Raw genomic sequence first — 20033 nt, 5'->3', positions numbered from 1 at the left:
TGGGGCCATCGGTTGTCTCTCTCTGTCTCTCTCTCTGTCTCTCTCTCTCTGTCTCTCTGTCTCTGTCTCTCTGTGTCTGTCTCTCTCTCTGTCTCTCTCTCTGTCTCTCTCTCTGTCTCTCTCTCTGTGTCTCTCTCTGTGTCTCTCTCTGTGTCTCTCTCTGTGTCTCTCTCTGTGTCTCTCTCTGTGTCTCTCTCTGTGTCTCTCTCTGTGTCTCTCTCTGTGTCTCTCTTTCTCTCTCTTTCTGTGTGTCTCTCTCTCTCTCTCTCTCTCTCTCTCTCTCTCTCTCTCTCTCTCTCTCTCTCTCTCTCTCTCTCTCTCTTTCTGTGTGTGTGTCTCTCTCTCTCTCTCTCTCTCTCTCTCTCTCTCTCTCTCTCTCTCTCTTTCTTTCTGTCTCTCTCTCTCTCTCTCTTTCTGTGTGTCTCTCTCTCTCTCTTTCTGTGTGTCTCTCTCTCTCTCTTTCTGTGTGTCTCTCTCTCTCTCTCTCTCTCTCTCTCTCTCTCTCTCTCTCTCTCTCTCTCTCTCTCTCTCTCTTTCTGTGTGTCTCTCTCTCTCTCTGTCTCTGTGTGTCTCTCTCTCTCTCTGTCTCTGTCTCTGTGTCTCTCTCTCTCTCTCTCTCTCTGTCTCTCTCTCTGTCTCTCTCTCTCTTTCTGTCTCTCTCTCTCTCTGTCTCTTTCTGTCTCTCTCTCTCTTTCTGTCTCTCTCTCTCTTTCTCTCTCTCTCTCTCTCTCTGTGTCTCTGTCTCTCTCTCTCTCTCTCTCTCTCTCTCTCTCTCTCTCTCTCTCTCTCTGTGTCTCTCTCTCTCTCTCTCTCTCTCTCTCTCTCTCTCTCTTTCTGTGTCTCTGTGTCTCTCTCTCTCTGTGTCTCTCTGTGTCTCTCTCTCTCTCTGTGTCTCTCTCTCTCTCTCTCTCTCTCTCTCTCTCTCTCTCTCTTTCTGTGTCTCTCTTTCTGTGTCTCTCTCTCTCTCTCTCTCTCTGTGTCTCTCTCTCTCTGTGTCTCTCTGTGTCTCTCTCTCTCTGTGTCTCTCTCTCTCTGTGTCTCTCTCTCTCTGTGTCTCTGTGTCTCTCTCTCTGTGTCTCTCTCTCTCTCTCTCTCTTTCTCTCTCTCTCTCTCTCTCTTTCTCTCTCTCTCTCTCTCTTTCTCTCTCTCTCTCTCTCTCTCTCTCTCTCTGTCTCTCTCTCTCTCTCTCTGTGTCTCTCTCTCTTTCTGTGTGTCTCTCTCTCTGTGTGTGTGTCTCTCTCTCTCTCTCTCTCTCTCTCTCTCTCTCTCTCTCTCTCTGTCTCTCTCTCTCTCTCTCTCTCTCTCTCTGTGTCTCTCTCTCTGTGTCTCTCTCTCTCTCTCTCTCTCTCTCTCTCTCTCTCTCTCTCTCTCTCTCTCTCTCTCTCTCTCTCTCTCTCTCTCTCTCTCTCTCTCTCTCTCTCTCTCTCTCTCTCTCTCTCTCTCTCTCTCTCTCTCTCTCTCTCTCTTCCCCCTGTCCCCCCCCCCCACCCCCCTGGAAAAGCTGAATCCTCTCTCCAGTAGAAGTGACATTGCAGTCACTCCTTTCAGGAGCAGCCAATCGCTGGGGCCCCCAACATGCAAAAACTAGTCTTTTAGGGGAGGTTCTGATGAGTATGCAGGATGTAGCCCAGAGTGGGGCTATAACGTTTCAGCTACATTATGTGGGGTTTTTGGTGTTTTCCCTTTTTTTTTTTTTTTCAGACTGTAAGTAACCTTTGCCTGTTTTGTTTTTCTTTGACAGAAGGGTTCGAGGAAAGAGCCGGCTGTCAGAGACCGTTCAGCATCTGTCTCTCCGAGAAGGCGCAATGATCCCCGGGCAGCCGCTGACCGAAATAAAAGAGAAGACAGATACAGAGACAAGGCTGAAAAGAATTTGTACAAATCGCCTTCACGAGAAACCTCCCCCGCCTCCAGTCCGGTGCCCCGAAAGAGAAGCCGACGGGAGAGTCCAGTGGGGGGCGCTTCAGACGTGAAAGGAGCAGAAGGGTTGCGGAAGAAAGATTCTCCCCCTCGCCGGCGATCTCCTGCTACTCAGACTCAATCATCTAAAGGGTCTAGGAGAGAGAGAAGTCCATCTCGAGAGCAAGCCTCCCCAGACCGAGCACCCAAGGAGAGTTCATCCAAATATGACAAGCGCGTTGGTAATAAGCGCTCCCCACCAGCCCCAAGTAAGACTTTGAAAACTACACGTTCATCGTCCTCTTCATCTTCCTCATCCTCCTCATCCTCCTCTTCATCAGGAAGTGAAACGTCTGATCATGAGAAGATCAAAGACGTGCGAAAGGGGCAGGCTGGTGGCAAGCAAAGTAAAAGTTACATAGCGGATGCTGGAGATAAACATGGAAAGTTGGTAACACAAACTGAAGACAAGAGGACAAGACCCTCTCCGGTCAGACAGGTGGACCGAGATAGGAGGTCAAAGAAAAGTGCTTCTCCTAGTCCTCAGAGGCAGCGGAAATTAAGAACCCCTCCTGGAAGAAAGAGTTCTACTTCGAAGAGCCCGCCAAGGAAAGGCCGATCAGTAACACCTCAGCGCAAAGCCAGATCACCTTCTACTCCTCCTAGGCGCAGAAAATCCAAGAGTCCGAAGCGTAAAGCTCGTTCTCCCTCCAAGTCTCCCCCAAAAGCACGAGCGCCATCTCCGACGCCACCACCTCGTGCCAAGTCCAAAACTCCCCAGCGAAGGCAGAGATCTACATCACCAACGCCTCCGCGTCACTATCGCGATAAAGAGAGGTCTACACGTGGTGATAAAAACAAATTCTCTCAGCAGAGAGACCGATCTGAAACTCCTAAAAAGACTGAAGGGTCTCGTACCCGTTCATCTAAAAGATCACCATCTAGGTCACCAGTTCGACGTGCAAGCCCCATCACGCGCTCTCCTCGAAGAAGGGCAGGTCACCATCCCGCTCGCCTGACAGACGGGAAAGGTCACGCACTCGCTCTCCAGTCAAGAGCGCAAGATCACGCTCTCCGTCACTAAAGCAGAAGACCCTTTCTAAATCTGAACAAAAACGGGCGAGGTCTCCTCCTGCAACGTATAGTGATAAAGACCGCTCACGATCTAACTCAAAGACGTCAAAGGGGAAGGTCGCCTTCTGATGCTTCTATGGCTTCCAGGTCACGTAGCCGTAGCCCACCATTATATGGAAAGAAGAAGTCTCGCTCACGATCTCCTCCTCCTAAGCAACAGTCCTCTAGAATGCTGCAAAAGCGGTTGGGCTCTCCCAGAGACAAACCTCGGTCCTCCAGGAGAACATCTTCATCGCGGTCCGTGTCTCCAGTCCAGAAAAAGGCTTCATCAAGGAGTCGATCTCAGAGGTCTGTATCTAGATCCAAATCAAGAAGATCAAGATCACCTTCATCTGAGAGAGGTTCATCCAGAAAAACAGATAAGTTGGAGTCAAGCAAAAAAAGGTACAGTTCCTTCACCAGAACCAAAAGGGCTGCATAATAGATCCTCTCCTGAACAAGAAAAGACCTACAAGACGACAGTACGTGCAGAGCCCCTAAATAAGTCTGCACGTGGGCCAAGTCCACCTGCCTCTCCTGTTTCGCAGACGTCGCGTAGAAGCAGGTTGACCGAAGAATCTTCACCTGTTCGTAGCAGGGATGGAGAGAGTAGATCTAGAGCATCATTGACCAAGAAATCCAATCTTTCTCCTGAACGTAGAACACGGTCTAAAGAGTCGCCCAAACTTCCCCGTGCAGGGGTCATCTGCGTCTCCGCTGCAGAGTCGTTCCCTGGATGGTAAATACGGATCCTCTGGAAAGAATGAGTCCAGGCCTGCTCTCGAGAACAAAGACAAATTAAAAACTTCTGGTCGTAAATATAGGTCAGAGTCCTCTTCAGAACGTGAATCCAGACCAAAAATCCAAAGACAGGAAAAGATCAAAGCATGCGCTAGATAAAAATAGATCTCGTTCTTCATCAGAAAGTGAAGATGGATCTTCTACATCACACAGCAAAAAACGGTCCGGTTCATCAACGGAACGCAAATGTAGAACTAAAGCGTTGTCAAAGAGCACTGAATTAAGAGTTCAGTCAGAACATGACACTAAAGGACTTGAGCCAGGGTCTAGGCGTTCATCGGCTCTTGAACGCAAAACGAAATCAATAAAGAGCAGAAGTGGATCTGACTCTTCATCAGAACGTGAAGAAAAGTCCAAATTATCCAAAGTTGAGCCCAAGTCCTCAATTCAAGAAACCGTCTCCAAAACATAGAGAAAGACGTGAGGTGTCCCCAGGTGGTACATCCAAATACATTCTACCTGCTAATAGATCGAGATCAAGGTCAGCTAAGTCTAGTTCAGAGTCTTCTCCAGATAGAGGGCCTAAAAGCAAAGTGATGAAATCCAAAACTGGCTCAGACAGGCAACCGAAAATTAGGAGGCAATCCTCCAGATCAAGTTCAGGATCCTCTTCAGAGAAGGAGCTGAGAAGTAGACCTCAACCAAAAAGAACCAGTTCCAGGTCATCATCCGAACGACTACCAAGAAGAAAGATCAAGGGGTACGGAGAGTTCCTCTTCGGACCGCTCAGCTAGTTTTGACATGGGTAGGAAAAGGCGTAGTTCAGGCTCATCGTCTGAAAGGCCACAAAAGGCCAAGTCGCTTCAAGGTGACGCTGTTTCTGGTCCCACTTATCAGCATGCTGAGAGAGCTAATTCTTATCCCTCTTCGGGTTCAAAATCCAATCGAAACCGTGATAAAGAATTGACTCGTTTATCCAAACGCGATTCTGTATCCCCCAAGTATAGAGAGAGGTCCAGGTCATCAGACCACTCAAGAAAAGCAGGTTCCAAGTCCTCTGTAACTGACTCCAGGGAGAGATCTCGCAAACATACCTCTAGCTCTGATTCCTCATCTGAACGAGACACTAAATCCAGGTCGTCCGCGGAAAAAATCTCATTCTGGCTCCCCTGAAACTCGTGCGTCAAGGACACCGCCATACAAATCACGATCCTCTGAAAGTGAAACAAAATTTAAATCCCCTGAATATCAGGCAGTGAAATCTTTAGGGCTTGAGTATAATTCACGGTCTCCATCTTCCAGAAAGGACGGGAAGTCTTTTGATGGCTCCGTTGGCGACTCTTTGTCTCCAACACATTCCAGGACCTCCATTCCACAGAGACTTCAGGTACAACCAGAACCTTCTCCAGAGAAGCAGATGGAAGACATGGACATTTCTCCTAGAGATGAGTCTTCTTCAGAGAAAAGATCTCCTTCAAAAAGCAACTCCTCTCTGATAGTGAGGATTCTCAAGAGGTATCAAAGATTGTCCCTGAACTCCCAAATAAATCTGACTTTGAAGCTGACCATAGTAGAATTTCCAGCAAAGCGGGTCCAGAGCAAAGGGACGAATGTTCAGTTGCGTCCCCGATTTTAGATGTAAATGAAACTGAGTCCAAGTTGAGCAGGGATAGGCAGATCCATGAACCTGTCAAGGACTCTGTGTCCTCCCGGTCCCAGCAAGCTATGAAATACCTGTTAAAGGGCCCACTGACTCTGACCATGATATTTCCAAGGATGGGGTCCCACCGATGGATGACTCATCCCCAGTCCGAGATATAGCGAAGAAAAGATCTAACCGAAAAAAATCCAGTTCATCCTCGTCTTCAACCTCCTCCTCCTCATCTTCCTCTGCTTCATCTTCATCATCCTCGTCGTCGTCGTCGTCCTCTTCTTCGTCCTCGTCTTCGTCTTCTGAAGAGGATGATGAACCAAGTTCTTCTCCTGTAAAGAAGGCAACATCTCCTCCCTCTAAAAGACTAAGAACCAGTCGTGATGCTTCTCCAACTACTTTTTCCCCAGAACAAAAATCTTTAGAAAATGTAGTTTGTGACAAACCATTGGAGTCGGCTTCTGAAAAACCTTTAGATGCCAACCAATCTAAATCTCCATCTGCAGAAGTCAATCTGGATGATGATCAAGGTAGTCCTTACTCTCCTGTCCACTTTTTGGAGATGTCTGCCATGATAAAAGAGAGCGCATCCCCTGAGATTCAGGTGAGCGCATCAAATTCTGAGACTGTTCCTCATGCCAATGTTGAATATCCTACTTCTGTGGCAGACCGTAAAGCCACCGTAGACATGTTTCAGGCCTCACCACAACGAGCCAGTCCTGTTTCTCAACCAAGTGAAGTCAGAACGCCTGCAGACATTACATGTCAAGACGAGCATTCTCCAAAGCAGGCCAGTCCACATCTACCTCCTTTAGATGGAACAGGTTTTTTAGATGCTCAGACTGACTCGCTTTATGGCCAGCTGGACTCCATGGCAGCAGCACATGATCAACAAAGTACTGCTAAAGTATCAGTAGCTCTTCAACCAAATAAAAGCCCCAAGTCCCGTAGCTCTTCAAAGTCTAGTAGTTCTGAGTCCTCTTCTGAAGACAGCAGTTCTGATTCTTCAAGTGAAGCCAGCTCTTCAGATAGGCATTCTACACCTGATCGATCAAAACCCTCTGAGAAGGTCACCAAACCAGATCCTCCAGCTATTCGGCGTATTGCATCACCAGCTAAAAGGCAGCAGTCTCCGGCGTCACCAAAGCGCGAAGCAAGGAAATGGACAGACAAAGAGAGACGTAGCCATTCCCGTTCCTCTTCCAGGTCCCCAGTTGGCAGGGAAATACGTCCACAGAAGAGACGATCGCCTTCAAGGTCACCGTCTAGAAAAAGAATGTCCAAGACGCCACCACCGCGACGACAAGTAAGGACACCACCTCGAGCTTTTAGATCACGTTCGCGGTCGAGGACTGAGAGATACTCATTCAGAAATCGCTCAAGATCATCTTCTAGGCGGTCACCTTCGTGGTATGAACGTAGAAGATGGGCTCGTCGCCGGTCCCCTTCATCTCCTAGACAAGGCCAGTCTGGGTCTCGATCGCGAGTTTGGCGTTCCCGACGTGGTCGTTCTGGGTCATCTCCTTGGAGAGGCCGGTCAAGATCTTTATCGAGACCCGATTCATCTCGCTATTCCCGCCACGGAAATTCTAGACCTTCTCCTAGAAGAAGATCAAGATCGCCACACAGACGAGACAGACCGTATTATCAGAGGGAAAGGTCAAGTTCCTCAACTAGACGGAGAAGACCTTGGACACCACAGAGGAGATCCAGGTCACCTGAAAGAAGAGCAAGGTCCCGATCTTATGATAGGTATAAGGGCGCACAAATCGGCAGGGGGGCTAGACGCAGCCGTTCACCATCACCACCAGCTCGGGAGAGGACTCGCTTGTCAGGGCGAGAACGCTCCAGGTCCCCGAAGACAGATAAATTAGGTTTACGGCAGAGGAGTTCACGGTCGCCAGCAAAAACTTCCAGTCCTGTCACTAGACGTCGTCCTGCCTCCCCAGCAAGGCCCAGCAATGTAAAGTCACAAACAAGTCATTCTCAGAGGTCACCGTCTCCTCCACAGTTGGAGAAGCATGCTGTGAGGTTGCCAAAAGGCACAGTGCTTGGACAGCCAGTCGTCCAAGGCAAAGCACTTTCTGCTAGCAAGGGGGAGCCTTCTGCAGCAAGCCGGAGTAGTTCTTCTACTTATCCCCAGACAGCTCTGGATGAATGTAGCATGTCTCCTCCAAGGCTTCTGAAAGCAAATGATGCTCCGGATACTCCTCCGTCTTCCAGAAGCGGAGACAACAATTCTGAAATGGAATCAAAAATTGCAAACAACCAAAAAGTAGAATCGGAAAAGTTAACTTGTGCTACAGTGGTGAGCGTGGATGGAGAGAGGGCCGCCCGTTCACCGAGTCGTACTAATGGATCCTCAGAACAAGACCGACCGAGCCTGACGTCTCCAACACAGCAGAAGAGGCGAGAGAGAGACCCTAAAAGTCCTTCAGCTTCGCAGACAGAGCCAGAAACCAACTCCTCAAAGGCTGCCGCGGTGAATGCAGAAAGGTAATCGTATTAAGGGTTCGGTGTTTAGGATTACCTTGGAGGAAATGTATAGTGAGAGGAACTTGTAGGCACCTTTTTTAGTTTACAAGGCATAGTCTGTAAAATTGCACATGCAACCGAATCCAACTCCGTGGGATGGTCCGCTTTACCCTTTTTTATTTTTTTATTTTATTTTTTTTTTACTTTTTTTTTTTTTATTTTTTTTCTAGAGGTCGACCGATATATCGGCCAATATTTTCAGTTTTTTAATTGGCATCGGCCGATTGAGCTGATATAAAAAGGCCGATTTAGAACTACAGGGCGACTTGGAAATGACTTCTGTAATAGAAGTCAATGTAAGTTGCCTGAGTCTTCATAGAAGAGACTTTCCTCCTCTCTGGACTCTGCCAAGAAAAGAGCAAAGAGATACAATGTTTACACTTCTGAATGAATGAACTCATCTCAGTGTGTAGAGATCTCAGTTTAACCATTTAAAGACTAAGGCCACTTTCACACCGGGGTGGTATTCAGGCGTTACAGCGCCAAAAATAGCGCCTGTGTAGCGCCTGAAAAAAACCGACCCCTGTCACTCCAGTGTGAAAGCCGGAGGGCTTTCACACTGAAGCGGTGCGCTGGCAGGACAGTGAAAAAAGTCCTGCTGGCCGCATCTTTGGAGCGGTGAAGGAGCGGTGTATTCACCACTCCTACCCATTGAAATCAATGGGACAGCGCGGCAATACCGCCGGCAAAGCGCCGCTGCAGCGGCGCTTTGCGGGTGGTTTTAACCCTTTTTCGGCCGCTAGCGGGGGTTAAAACCACCCCGCTAGCGCCCGCAGACCGCCGCTAAAACGACGGTAAAGCGCCCGCTAAAAATAGCGGCGCTTTACCGCCGACGCTGCTCCTGCCCCAGTGTGAAAGGGGCCTAAATCTTTTCTGACACTTGTTGCTTACAAGTAAAAGTCCTGTATTTTCTGCCAGATAATCACTTAGAACCCCCAAAAACTTATATATATATATATATATATATATATATATATATATATATATATATATATATATATATATATATATATACACATACATACACACAAATGTAGTTCCAAAACATCTGGGGTGCCAAGGTTCGCCATCCCTGCCCTAGGGAATAAAATAGCGGTTGTTGCAATATTTTTTTCTGTCACACGGCATTTGCGCATATGTCTTTCATATGCAATTTTTTTGGGGGAAAAAAATGCACTAAATTATTTTAAAAAAAAAAACCCTAAAACAGTAAAGTTGGCCCTTTTGTACGAAAGAAAGGGCTAACTTTACTGTTTTAGGGGGTTGGTTTGTACCAAAAAAAACAAAAAAAAAAACAACCCCCTAAAACAGTAAAGTTAGCCCTTTCTTTCGTACAAAAGGGCCAACTTTACTGTTTTAGGGGGTTGTTTTTTTTTTTTTTGTTTTTTTTTTCGTACAAAAGTTTTGACTACCTGTTGTTTTATAGGCTGCTTTCACACTGGAGCAGGCAGGTGTTGATGGTAAAATGCTGCTAGTTTTAGCAGCGCTTTACCATCATTTTAGCGGTGCTATTCGGCTGCTAGTGGGGCGCATATAACCCAACTAAGCGGCCCCTGTGGCAAAGGTGTCTGTCAGGTTTTATGAGATGATGGGGGATAAAAAAAATAGAATAAAAATCGGCCTAACATATCGGCCCATAAAAATTGGCATCATATATCGGCCGCCATGATTTCGAAATATCGGCAGCGGCCAGAAAAACCCATATTGGTCGACCTCCTTTTTTTTTTTTTTTTTTTTTTTTTTTTTTCTACACTGTCCCTTTTTACCGTTTAAAACATTTTTAGGTCGCTTGTATTCCTATTACAAGGAATGTAAACATCCCTTGTAATAGAAATAGTCAGGACAGGACCTCTTTAACTTCCCACCCAGCCACTGCGCACACATATACGGCTGGGTGGGCGTTTCCTCCTTCTCAGGAGGGGGATCGTGCGCGTGCCCGCACAGCGGCCCACGCGCTCCTTTTACACGGACACGGCGCATCGCCAATCAGCAGGAGGGCTCTGTTTTGGGCCGTCTGATCACATGACGGTTGTGTCCAATCACAGCCGTCATGTGATGTAAACGGAGAGCCGGTTGCTAGGCGATCTTTCTTCATTTGGAAGTTGTCGGTGAGGAGAGCGGATCTCTGCACCTGGCTGGTGATTGATCGGTGAGAAGGAGCTGTTTATTTTTTTTTTTATTTTTTTTTACAGCTCTTTACACACTAATCACCGGCCCAGTGTAAATGCACATGTCCCCACACATTAACATCTGTCCCACACGTAACGGTAAAATCGCATGTCCCAATGATTATCTGCACATCTGTATGTGATCACCTGCGCACATCTGTCCTCGATCACACAAACCAATTATACATTTAAACACTTAAAGTGGTTGTATACTGTATTTTTTCACTTACAGGTAAGCCTATAATAAGGCCTATAATAAGGCTTACCTGTAGGTAACAAATCTCCTAAACCTATACTGTTTAGGAGATATTCCCCAGGCAATGAGGCGCATGCAGACAGGGGTTTCTTGGGCTAGAAGCCCGGCAGACGCCGGACCCTGCCGGAAAGAAATTTCCCACGTGCATGAGTGACGATATCTGCGCTCCGGCCACTCACAGCGCTGGAGCCGTGATATCTGGAAGACATGCCGAGGGAACATGTCAGCTCCCTTGGCGTTATTGGGCGGTTCAAAAGTGGTGCTAAACCCCCACCCACCATGTAAGATCCCTAGGTGTAAAAAAAAGAAAAAGAACTGACACTGCTTTTGATGTCGAATTTTAAAATCTGCGGTCTTTTTTGTCAGATTAGAAAACCTGTGAGATCAGAAGGCTCGCCGCTGCTTTTAAAATTCAACATCAAATCCACGTTGCGAAGTTGTAAATCCTGTATATGGCGACATAAGCTCCGCTTTACTGGTAAAAAATGTGAAATGCCAGACTTCGGTGGGTGTACAAAGATGTCCGCTTGCCGACTTGAGGCTGTAGTCTTGAGCCTCGTACACACAAGGGGATTGTCTGATGGACTGTTGTCCTAAATTCTTACCATCAGTACGCTCCTTTTTATAGATCATTGTTTTCCAATTTTTCGTCCAACAAATGTTGGATGGCAGGCTAGTAAATTTTCGGCGAGCAGAGGCTCCACATAAGATTTTCTAATGGCCAATACACAAGTCAAAAGTACATACATGCATGCTCGACAATGCTCACCAAGCATGACATTAGCAGAAGGGGCTCAAAAGGTGGTGCTCACGAGCTGAATTTCCTCTTAGTACGTCATTACATTCGTGTTTGTGGTATGACAATTGTGTGCCGTTACTATGCAAGACGAGATCCCGGCACACGCCCCTTTTGGCAAAAATCAGACGCTCAGTTGGCCAACAATCTTACTGTGTGTAGGAGGCTTTAGTGTGGATGAATGCGGGGTGTACCAAGATGGCCGTGATGAAATCTGACGTAACGCCCCCCCCCCCCCCCCTCTCACCCCCTGCCTTCTAGATAGACTTGCACAAAGTGGTTGAAGATGCTCAACAGGTAGGTCACTCTGTACATCTTTGGAGAACTAAGCACAGATCTTTTATGTCGGCTGCCTCCAATCCTTCATCCTAGACACCATGATGGTGAGATCAGGGCTCTGTGGGGGCCAAACCATCATCTCCACCACTTCTTTACACCTGATGACATTGGGTGTATGTTCAGGGTCGTGATCAGGCTGCAGAATAAGTTTAGGGTCAATCACACATCAGAACCGGCCTGCCACTGTGCATGTGCTCCTCGGCACTCCCCCCCCGACCACTGCGTCTACGCTCCTTGGCATTTCCCTCCCCTCCAACCACTGCGTCTACGCTCCCCACCCAAAACCTACACCCAGTGTATTTTAGGATGCATTAAGGTGAAAACTTCAGTCACTGACCATCTCCCCCCATTTTACTCGCCTGAGCCCATTCGTTCCCACGCCAGAGACGCGCAAACCCTCTCTGGCCAGGGGTCTCGGCTCTTGATTGGATAGATTGATAGCAGTGCAGCCATTGGGTCCCGCTGCTGTCAATCAAATCCAGTGATGTGGGGGTCAGGGCAGAGTCCGGCATTCTGCGTCTATGGACACACATACTGGACTCGGGAGTGTGCCTGCAAGGTAACACCCCGGGAGAGCGCTTCTCCTAGGTGGTTTCTCAATGTGAGAGGAGCTACGAGCGCCGTTGGGGGACCCCAGAAAACTGTCATGGGGGGGGCGCTCTGTGCAAAATGCACTTTAAGAACTATCGTTGGTACAAAGCAGGAGTCCTGGAAGTGATGGTTTGGCCCCCACAGAGCCCTGATCTCACCATCATGGAGTCTGTCTGGGATGTGAGGTGGCAGACATCCACAGATCTGTGCTTCGTTCTCCAAAATGTACGTAGAACTACCTACCTGCGGAGTTCCTACAACCACTGTGTGCAAGTCTACCGGGGGGGAGGGGTCACCCCAAACATTGATTAGATTTGGATTTATTTTCTTTCCGTTTTGTAAACTGTTAAAAATGAACTGGTGTATATAAGTAGCCATGTTTGTCACGCTGGCGTTGGGATGGAGCTGAATGGTCCTCTCTGTGGTGGTCTTTAGGCTTAGCGTGGTCAGTGAAGACCCCCGGGGGTTAATGCAGCCCTTAAGCCTCTGACTGCCGGGCATATTGGGTAGTGTTGTCAGTCTTCTCCGACGTTCTCCAAGGTGTTGGTACATCTCAGGTGCCCCCAATAGCTGCGGAGTTCTAGACTAGACTCTGGTAATGTCCGAGACTTGCCCGACATTCATAAAGATGTCCTTTTTTTAACAATGAGGGGGCCCCCTGGTGGTGGTTTTGGGTTGTACAATGTGTGTGACCCATAGAATGGATGATGACCTGTGTTCTGTAATTCCCTCCCCTCCCCCACTAGGGTTCCCAGCCCACCACCGGCAGAACCGAAGAAACTGGACGAGGTTCCTTTGCCTAAAGGAGAATCCCGCCGATCCCGAAGCTCCAGTTCTTCCTCATCGTCTTCGTCCTCTTCCTCGTCTTCATCGAGCTCTTCATCGGGCTCAGAATCTTCATCTTCATCCTCATCTTCTTCTTCATCTCATAAATTGGCAAATAAATCCGGCAACAAGAAGGGACCCTCGCCCGGGAGGAGGAGGTGAGAGCTTTTATTACGGGGAAGAGTTCAGCTTCACTTACTAACCGTTTAATTTACGGGTGATCACATGACCTGTTCTCTGTGGGGCGGGGCTTGTTAGATTATAAAAAAATTATGTGTCTAATGGCTCCACGTAACATGTGAACTCAGCCCGTGGATTACTGGTGGCTGCACACGAGTCCCTGGGATGGGAGCTGCTGCATCGTGTTCAGTGATTCTGCTGGCCCCCTGCGCCCCTTTGTCTCTGCCGCCCCCCCCCCCCCCCCCTGCGCCCTTTGTCTCTGCCGCGCCCCCCCCCCCTGCGCCTTTTGTCTCTGCCGCACCCCCCCACAACCCTTTGTCTCTGCCGGCCCTCCCGCGCCCCGTATAAGGAAGTATTGTATCTCACCTCTGCTCTCTTCCTTGTTCCCAGGTCTCGAAGTCCACGTAAACCCATTGACTCCCTGAGGGATTCCCGCTCGCTGAGTTATTCTCCAGCAGAGAGACGCCGCCGCCCCCCCACTCCTCCACCCCGAAGAAGGTAAGTGACCCCCCCCCAGCACCATCATGTGACATTGTTTTTGGTTTACATCAGGTGAAAACACTGCAAACTGCACTCGTGCTTAAAGTGTTACTGAACCCAGGACTCTGCACTCTCCCTATATCTGCTCTCCCCCAGGAGCCTGCACTCCTCTCCCCAGGAGCCTGCACTCTATCTGCTCTCCCCATATCTGCTCTCCCCAGGAGCCTGCGCTGCTCTCCCCAGGAGCCTGCGCTGCTCTCCCCAGGAGCCTGCGCTGCTCTCCCCAGGAGCCTGCGCTGCTCTCCCCAGGAGCCTGCGCTGCTCTCCCCAGGAGCCTGCGCTCCCCAGGAGCCTGCTCTCCCCATAGCTGCTCTCCCCATAGCTGCTCTCCCCATAGCTGCTCTCCCCCAGAACGTGGAAATATTATTTTAGTAAATATAAACTTATAAATCCCTTTTCTCATCAGCAGTATATAGCAGTTTTGTGACTTCCATCAGTGTCTGGTTAAAGCTCATAGGAGGAGTTTTTATTCTCCTCGGACTGCTCTGAGCCTGCAGGACCCCTGACCCTCTGTCTGGACAATGCAGATTGGCCCCGTGCTGATTACATGCACTCTCCCAAGAAAAAGTAATCCTCCTAGCAATAAACACAGAACTGAGCATGTGCAGATTATCTCCAAGGCTCTGTTCTATCAGGAGATGGTTTGGGGACAGTGGAAGAAGGGGAGGATCAGAAGATGGGATCAGTCAGTCTTTATACACAATGTGGAGTATTAACCCCTTAGGTTTCACAGTGAGTATAACAAGCATGCTTTACTGCATATAAGGACTGATTTCACTCTTGTGGGTTTAGTAACACTTTGGTTTGAGATTGTAAAGTAAAGAAGCTGTGACCACACTATGAGATACTTCAAATCCCATCCCAACACTGCCTGCCGGGGCAACGAAAAAATCCTGAATCGGAGTCCTCCCACAAACGTGCTGAAGTCTCGTCTATGGATATAAAACCGAGGAACAGCGAGCGCTCCAAACTGAAGAGTGACCGGAAATGGCGGAGCGCCGCCTTTGGGGAGCGCCGACCGGCCGCTGCTTCAGTGGTTGTAGACGGGGCTTCAGCACGTTTTTGTTGGACCACTTTTTATTTTTGTGTGTAGTGGAAGGCAGTGAAATGTCACCTGCAGATGACAAAGCTGACACTTCTTCTTCATTGCAGAGAGCGCGATTCCCGGAGGAGTCACAATTCCCCAGAGCGCAAAAGGCGGAGAGATTCACCAGGACCCCGCTACTCCCACAGGAGGCCCTCCAGGTACGCTCTTGGGGCTGTGGCTCCATTTAGCAGGGAAAGTGAGGTGACCTCTCAGTATATCGGGGAGTGGGTGGTCTCTCTAACATGATGGTGGCCGGTCAGTGGTCCCTGCCGGCTGTGCCGCGCCTGCTCAGCAGTCCCTCATTCTAATGACTCCTGTCCTCTCCACACTTCTCTGCTGTGCATTCACCTCACTGATTTTACTCAGATGTCTTTCTGCGCCCTGCCTCTCGCTGCTTGTAATTTTTGCTCTGCTTGGCTTTTTTGCTCTGCTCTCTCTCTGCTTGGCTTTTTTGCTCTGCTCTCTCTCTGCTTGGCTTTTTTGCTCTGCTCTCTCTCTGCTTGGCTTTTTTGCTCTGCTCTCTCTCTGCTTGGCTTTTTTGCTCTGCTCTCTCTCTGCTTGGCTTTTTTGCTCTGCTCTCTCTCTGCTTGGCTTTTTTGCTCTGCTCTCTCTCTGCTTGGCTTTTTTGCTCTGCTCTCTCTCTGCTTGTCTTTTTTTGCTCTGCTCTCTCTCTGCTTGTCTTTTTTTGCTCTGCGCTCTCGCTGCTTGTCTTTTTTTGCTCTGCGCTCTCGCTGCTTGTCTTTTTTTGCTCTGCGCTCTCGCTGCTTGGCTTTTTTTGCTCTGCTTGGCTTTTTTTGCTCTGCTTGGCTTTTTTTGCTCTGCTTGGCTTTTTTTGCTCTGCTTGGCTTTTTTTGCTCTGCTTGGCTTTTTTTGCTCTGCTTGGCTTTTTTTGCTCTGCTTGGCTTTTTTGCTCTGCGCGCTCGCTGCTTGGCTTTTTTGCTCTGCTTGGCTTTTTTTGCTCTGCGCTCTCGCTGCTTGGCTTTTTTGCTCTGCTTGGCTTTTTTTGCTCTGCTCTCTCGCTGCTTGGCTTTTTTTGCTCTGCGCTCTCGCTGCTTGGCTTTTTTTGCTCTGCGCTCTCGCTGCTTGGCTTTTTTTGCTCTGCGCTCTCGCTGCTTGGCTTTTTTTTTGCGCTCTCTCTGCTTGGCTTGGCTTTTTTGCTCTGCGCTCTCTCTGCTTGGCTTTTTTGCTCTGCGCTCTCTCTGCTTGGCTTTTTTGCTCTGCGCTCTCTCTGCTTGGCTTTTTTGCTCTGCGCTCTCTCTCTGCTTGGCTTGGCTTTTTTGCTCTGCGCTCTCTCTCTGCTTGGCTTGGCTTTTTTGCTCTGCGCTCTCTCTCTGCTTGGCTTGGCTTTTTTGCTCTGCGCTCTCTCTCTCTGCTTGGCTTGGCTTTTTTGCTCTGCGCTCTCTCTCTCTGCTTGGCTTGGCTTTTTTGCTCTGCGCTCTCTCTCGGCTTGGCTTTTTTGCTCTGCGCTCTCTCTCGGCTTGGCTTTTTTGCTCTGCGCTCTCTCTCGGCTTGGCTTTTTTGCTCTGCGCTCTCTCTCTGCTTGGCTTTTTTGCTCTGCGCTCTCTCTCTGCTTGGCTTGGCTTTTTTGCTCTGCGCTCTCTCTCTGCTTGGCTTTTTTGCTCTGCGCTCTCTCTCTGCTTGGCTTTTTTGCTCTGCGCTCTCTCTGCTTGGCTTGGCTTTTTTGCTCTGCGCTCTCTCTGCTTGGCTTTTTTGCTCTGCTTGGCTTTTTTTGCTCTGGTCTCTCGCTGCTTGGCTTTTTTTGCTCTGCTCTCTCGCTGCTTGGTTTTTTTTTTTAGGCTCTCTGCTTGGCTTGGCTTTTTTGCTCTGCACTCTCTCTGCTTGGCTTTTTTGCTCTGCTTGGCTTTTTTTGCTCTGGTCTCTCGCTGCTTGGCTTTTTTTTTTGCTCTGCTCTCTTGCTGCTTGGTTTTTTTTGCTCTGTGCTCTCTCTGCTTGGCTTGGCTTTTTTGCTCTGCGCTCTCTCTGCTTGGCTTTTTTGCTCTGCGCTCTCTGCTTGGCTTTTTTGCTCTGCGCTCTCTCTGCTTGGCTTTTTTGCTCTGCGCTCTCTCTGCTTGGCTTTTTTGCTCTGCGCTCTCTCTGCTTGGCTTTTTTGCTCTGCGCTCTCTCTGCTTGGCTTTTTTGCTCTGCGCTCTCTCTGCTTGGCTTTTTTGCTCTGCGCTCTCTCTGCTTGGCTTTTTTGCTCTGCGCTCTCGCTGCTTGGCTTTTTTGCTCTGCGCTCTCTCTGCTTGGCTTTTTTGCTCTGCGCTCTCGCTGCTTGGCTTTTTTGCTCTGCGCTCTCTCTGCTTGGCTTTTTTGCTCTGCGCTCTCGCTGCTTGGCTTTTTTGCTCTGCGCTCTCGCTGCTTGGCTTTTTTGCTCTGCGCTCTCTCTGCTTGGCTTTTTTGCTCTGCGCTCTCTCTGCTTGGCTTTTTTGCTCTGCGCTCTCTCTGCTTGGCTTTTTTGCTCTGCGCTCTCTCTGCTTGGCTTTTTTGCTCTGCGCTCTCTCTGCTTGGCTTTTTTGCTCTGCGCTCTCTCTGCTTGGCTTTTTTGCTCTGCGCTCTCTCTGCTTGGCTTTTTTGCTCTGCGCTCTCTCTGCTTGGCTTTTTTGCTCTGCGCGCTCGCTGCTTGGCTTTTTTGCTCTGCGCGCTCGCTGCTTGGCTTTTTTGCTCTGCGCGCTCGCTGCTTGGCTTTTTTGCTCTGCGCTCTCTCTGCTTGGCTTTTTTGCTCTGCGCTCTCTCTGCTTGGCTTTTTTGCTCTGCGCTCTCTCTGCTTGGCTTTTTTGCTCTGCGCTCTCTCTGCTTGGCTTTTTTGCTCTGCGCTCTCTCTGCTTGGCTTTTTTGCTCTGCGCTCTCTCTGCTTGGCTTTTTTGCTCTGCGCTCTCGCTGCTTGGCTTTTTTGCTCTGCGCTCTCGCTGCTTGGCTTTTTTGCTCTGCGCTCTCGCTGCTTGGCTTTTTTGCTCTGCGCTCTCGCTGCTTGGCTTTTTTGCTCTGCGCTCTCGCTGCTTGGCTTTTTTGCTCTGCGCTCTCGCTGCTTGGCTTTTTTTTGCTTCTCTCCCTCTCCCTCTCCCTCTCCCTCTCCCTCTCCCTCTCCCTCTCCCTCTCCCTCTCCCTCTCCCTCTCCCTCTCCCTCTCCCTCTCCCTCTCTCTCTCTCTCCCTCTCCCTCTCTCCTTGTATTTTTGTGCTCTGCTGTCAGATACATCATCTTCCCTTTTTAGCATTGTTTGTTTATCAATGACACATTATAACGGCTCTTGTGTTTTTTATTCTTTCTCTCCAGGTCTCCTTGATCGACAGCTTTGCCTCCCCAGCCTAGAGAAGACCTTGGGTTGCCCCTTCCCTCCTCCTCCCCATTGAGGGCCACTTTGACACCCTCGTCTTACTTTTGGGATCTTACAGACTGCTGGGACTCGCCCTCCTGCACAGACATTGTGGTGTGCAGACAGGACCTCCTCTGTGTTCTGCACTCACAGAGATATTATACGATGTGAATTTGCTGCCCCTCATCGATGTGCTCAAATGAACTTTTATTGGCAAGATGTCGGCCTGCCGTAGCACCGCCCCTTCTCACTCGACGCGCCCAGTAACGCGGCGCTCTGGCGTGGTGCTAGAGCCCGCCCCTTTACCTTCTTTCGTCCTGCATAGAGGCAATTTCGTAAGAAGTGAAATGAATCGGTGAAACTTATTTCGTGTTTTATTTTTGTTCTTTTTTTTTTTTGTTTGTTTTGTAATCTGTACAGCAAGAATCCTTTCTGTCAATAAAAGATTGGGCTAAGCCAGGACATTCCATGGCTCCTGATTGGTGTGTGTGTGAGAGTCCCTGTGCCTCAATATGAGGACCGCTCTAGTACCAGGTCACCATGCTGAGAACAGCGGTTATGCCGATGACTGCCATACTGGCCTTCCAGAGGGCCGCGTCATTTCCCTGCAAGCATGGGCAGTTGCAGTCTTGCTGGTCTCGTCTCTCAGGTTCCTCTGTGGGCTGCGGTGGCAGCGACTCGCTTCTGCAGTACATCCAATCTCTGGCGATGCTGCGAGGGTAGCCAGGCTCTGTCTCCACTTGTCCATCCTTGAACTGCCAGTACTCTGAGCCCTTGAAGAAATATGTGTTACCTGTGGGGGCAGAAGGGGAAAAAAATCATCATTTTGTATATGGGTGGTGATGGAGGGGGATGGGTCATTGTGGCTTTGTGTGGTGATGGGGGGGCGGTCATGGCTGTGGGTGGTGATGGTGAAGGTGGACTGGTCATGGCTCTGATGGAGGGGACAGATCATGGCTGTGGGTGGTGATGGAGCCGACAGGTACTGGTTGTGGGTGGTGATGATGGCGGTGGACGGGTCATGGCTGTGGGCGGTAATGATGGAGGTGGACGGGTCATGGCTGTGGGCGGTAATGATGGAGGTGGACGGGTCATGGCTGTGGGCGGTAATGATGGAGGTGGACGGGTCATGGCTGTGGGTGGTGATGATGGAGGTGGACGGGTCATGGCTGTGGGTGGTGATGATGGCAGTGGACGGGTCATGGCTGTGGGTGGTAATGATGGCGGTGGACGGGTCATGGCTGTGGGTGGCGATGGAGCCGACAGGTACTGGTTGGGGGGGGGGGGTCATAGCTGTGGAGGTGGCGATGGGTCACGGCTGTGGGTGGTGATGATGGCGGTGGACGGGTCATGGCTGTGGGTGGTGATGGTGAAGGTGGACTGGTCATGGCTGTGATGGAGGGGACAGATCATGGCTGTGGGTGGTGATGGAGCCGACAGGTACTGGTTGTGGGTGGTGATGATGGCGGTGGACGGGTCATGGCTGTGGGCGGTAATGATGGAGGTGGACGGGTCATGGCTGTGGGCGGTAATGATGGAGGTGGACGGGTCATGGCTGTGGGCGGTAATGATGGAGGTGGACGGGTCATGGCTGTGGGCGGTGATGATGGCAGTGGACGGGTCATGGCTGTGGGTGGTAATGATGGCGGTGGACGGGTCATGGCTGTGGGTGGCGATGGAGCCGACAGGTACTGGTTGGGGGGGGGTCATAGCTGTGGAGGTGGCGATGGGTCACGGCTGTGGGTGGTGATGATGGCGGTGGACGGGTCATGGCTGTGGGTGGTGGTGATGCAGGTGGACGGGTCATGGCTGTGGGTGGTGGTGATGATGGAGGTGGACGGGTCATGGCTGTGGGTGGTGGTGATGATGGAGGTGGACGGGTCATGGCTGTGGGTGGTGGTGATGATGGAGGTGGACGGGTCATGGCTGTGGGTGGTGGTGATGGAGGTGGACGGGTCATGGCTGTGGGTGGTGATGATGGAGGTGGACGGGTCATGGCT

General features: G+C 49.9%; 2 protein-coding genes across 2 annotated transcripts in view; one reads left to right on the top strand and one right to left on the bottom strand.

Moving 5' to 3' along the window:
• Positions 1-1739: 1739 nt before the first annotated feature.
• Positions 1740-18495, top strand: SRRM2 (serine/arginine repetitive matrix 2; the record flags this gene model as incomplete). Its single annotated transcript, XM_077494058.1, is given in 15 exon segments — positions 1740-2891; positions 2894-3072; positions 3074-3427; positions 3429-3710; positions 3712-3870; positions 3872-4222; positions 4224-4502; positions 4504-4896; positions 4898-5240; positions 5243-5458; positions 5461-7900; positions 12836-13072; positions 13485-13592; positions 14787-14879; positions 17994-18495. Coding segments are annotated over 15 exon segments (6596 nt in total), but the record flags the coding sequence as incomplete, so codon positions are not given.
• The window catches only part of MMP25 (matrix metallopeptidase 25), a 44159-nt gene continuing 42531 nt past the window's right edge, over positions 18406-20033 (bottom strand). Inside the window, exon 10 of the mRNA XM_077449798.1 lies at positions 18406-18826. Coding sequence (XP_077305924.1) covers positions 18558-18826 — 269 coding nt within the window. The 3' untranslated portion in view covers positions 18406-18557. The remainder of the gene's footprint in view (positions 18827-20033) is intronic.

This window comes from Lithobates pipiens, unplaced genomic scaffold (assembly GCF_037356315.1).
Source record: "Lithobates pipiens isolate NorthernLeopardFrog02 unplaced genomic scaffold, aLitPip1_a1.2 Scaffold_22, whole genome shotgun sequence".
NCBI lineage: Eukaryota > Metazoa > Chordata > Amphibia > Anura > Ranidae > Lithobates > Lithobates pipiens.
Note: the sequence above shows the minus strand (reverse complement) of the source record. Positions and strands in the feature narration are given on the sequence as shown.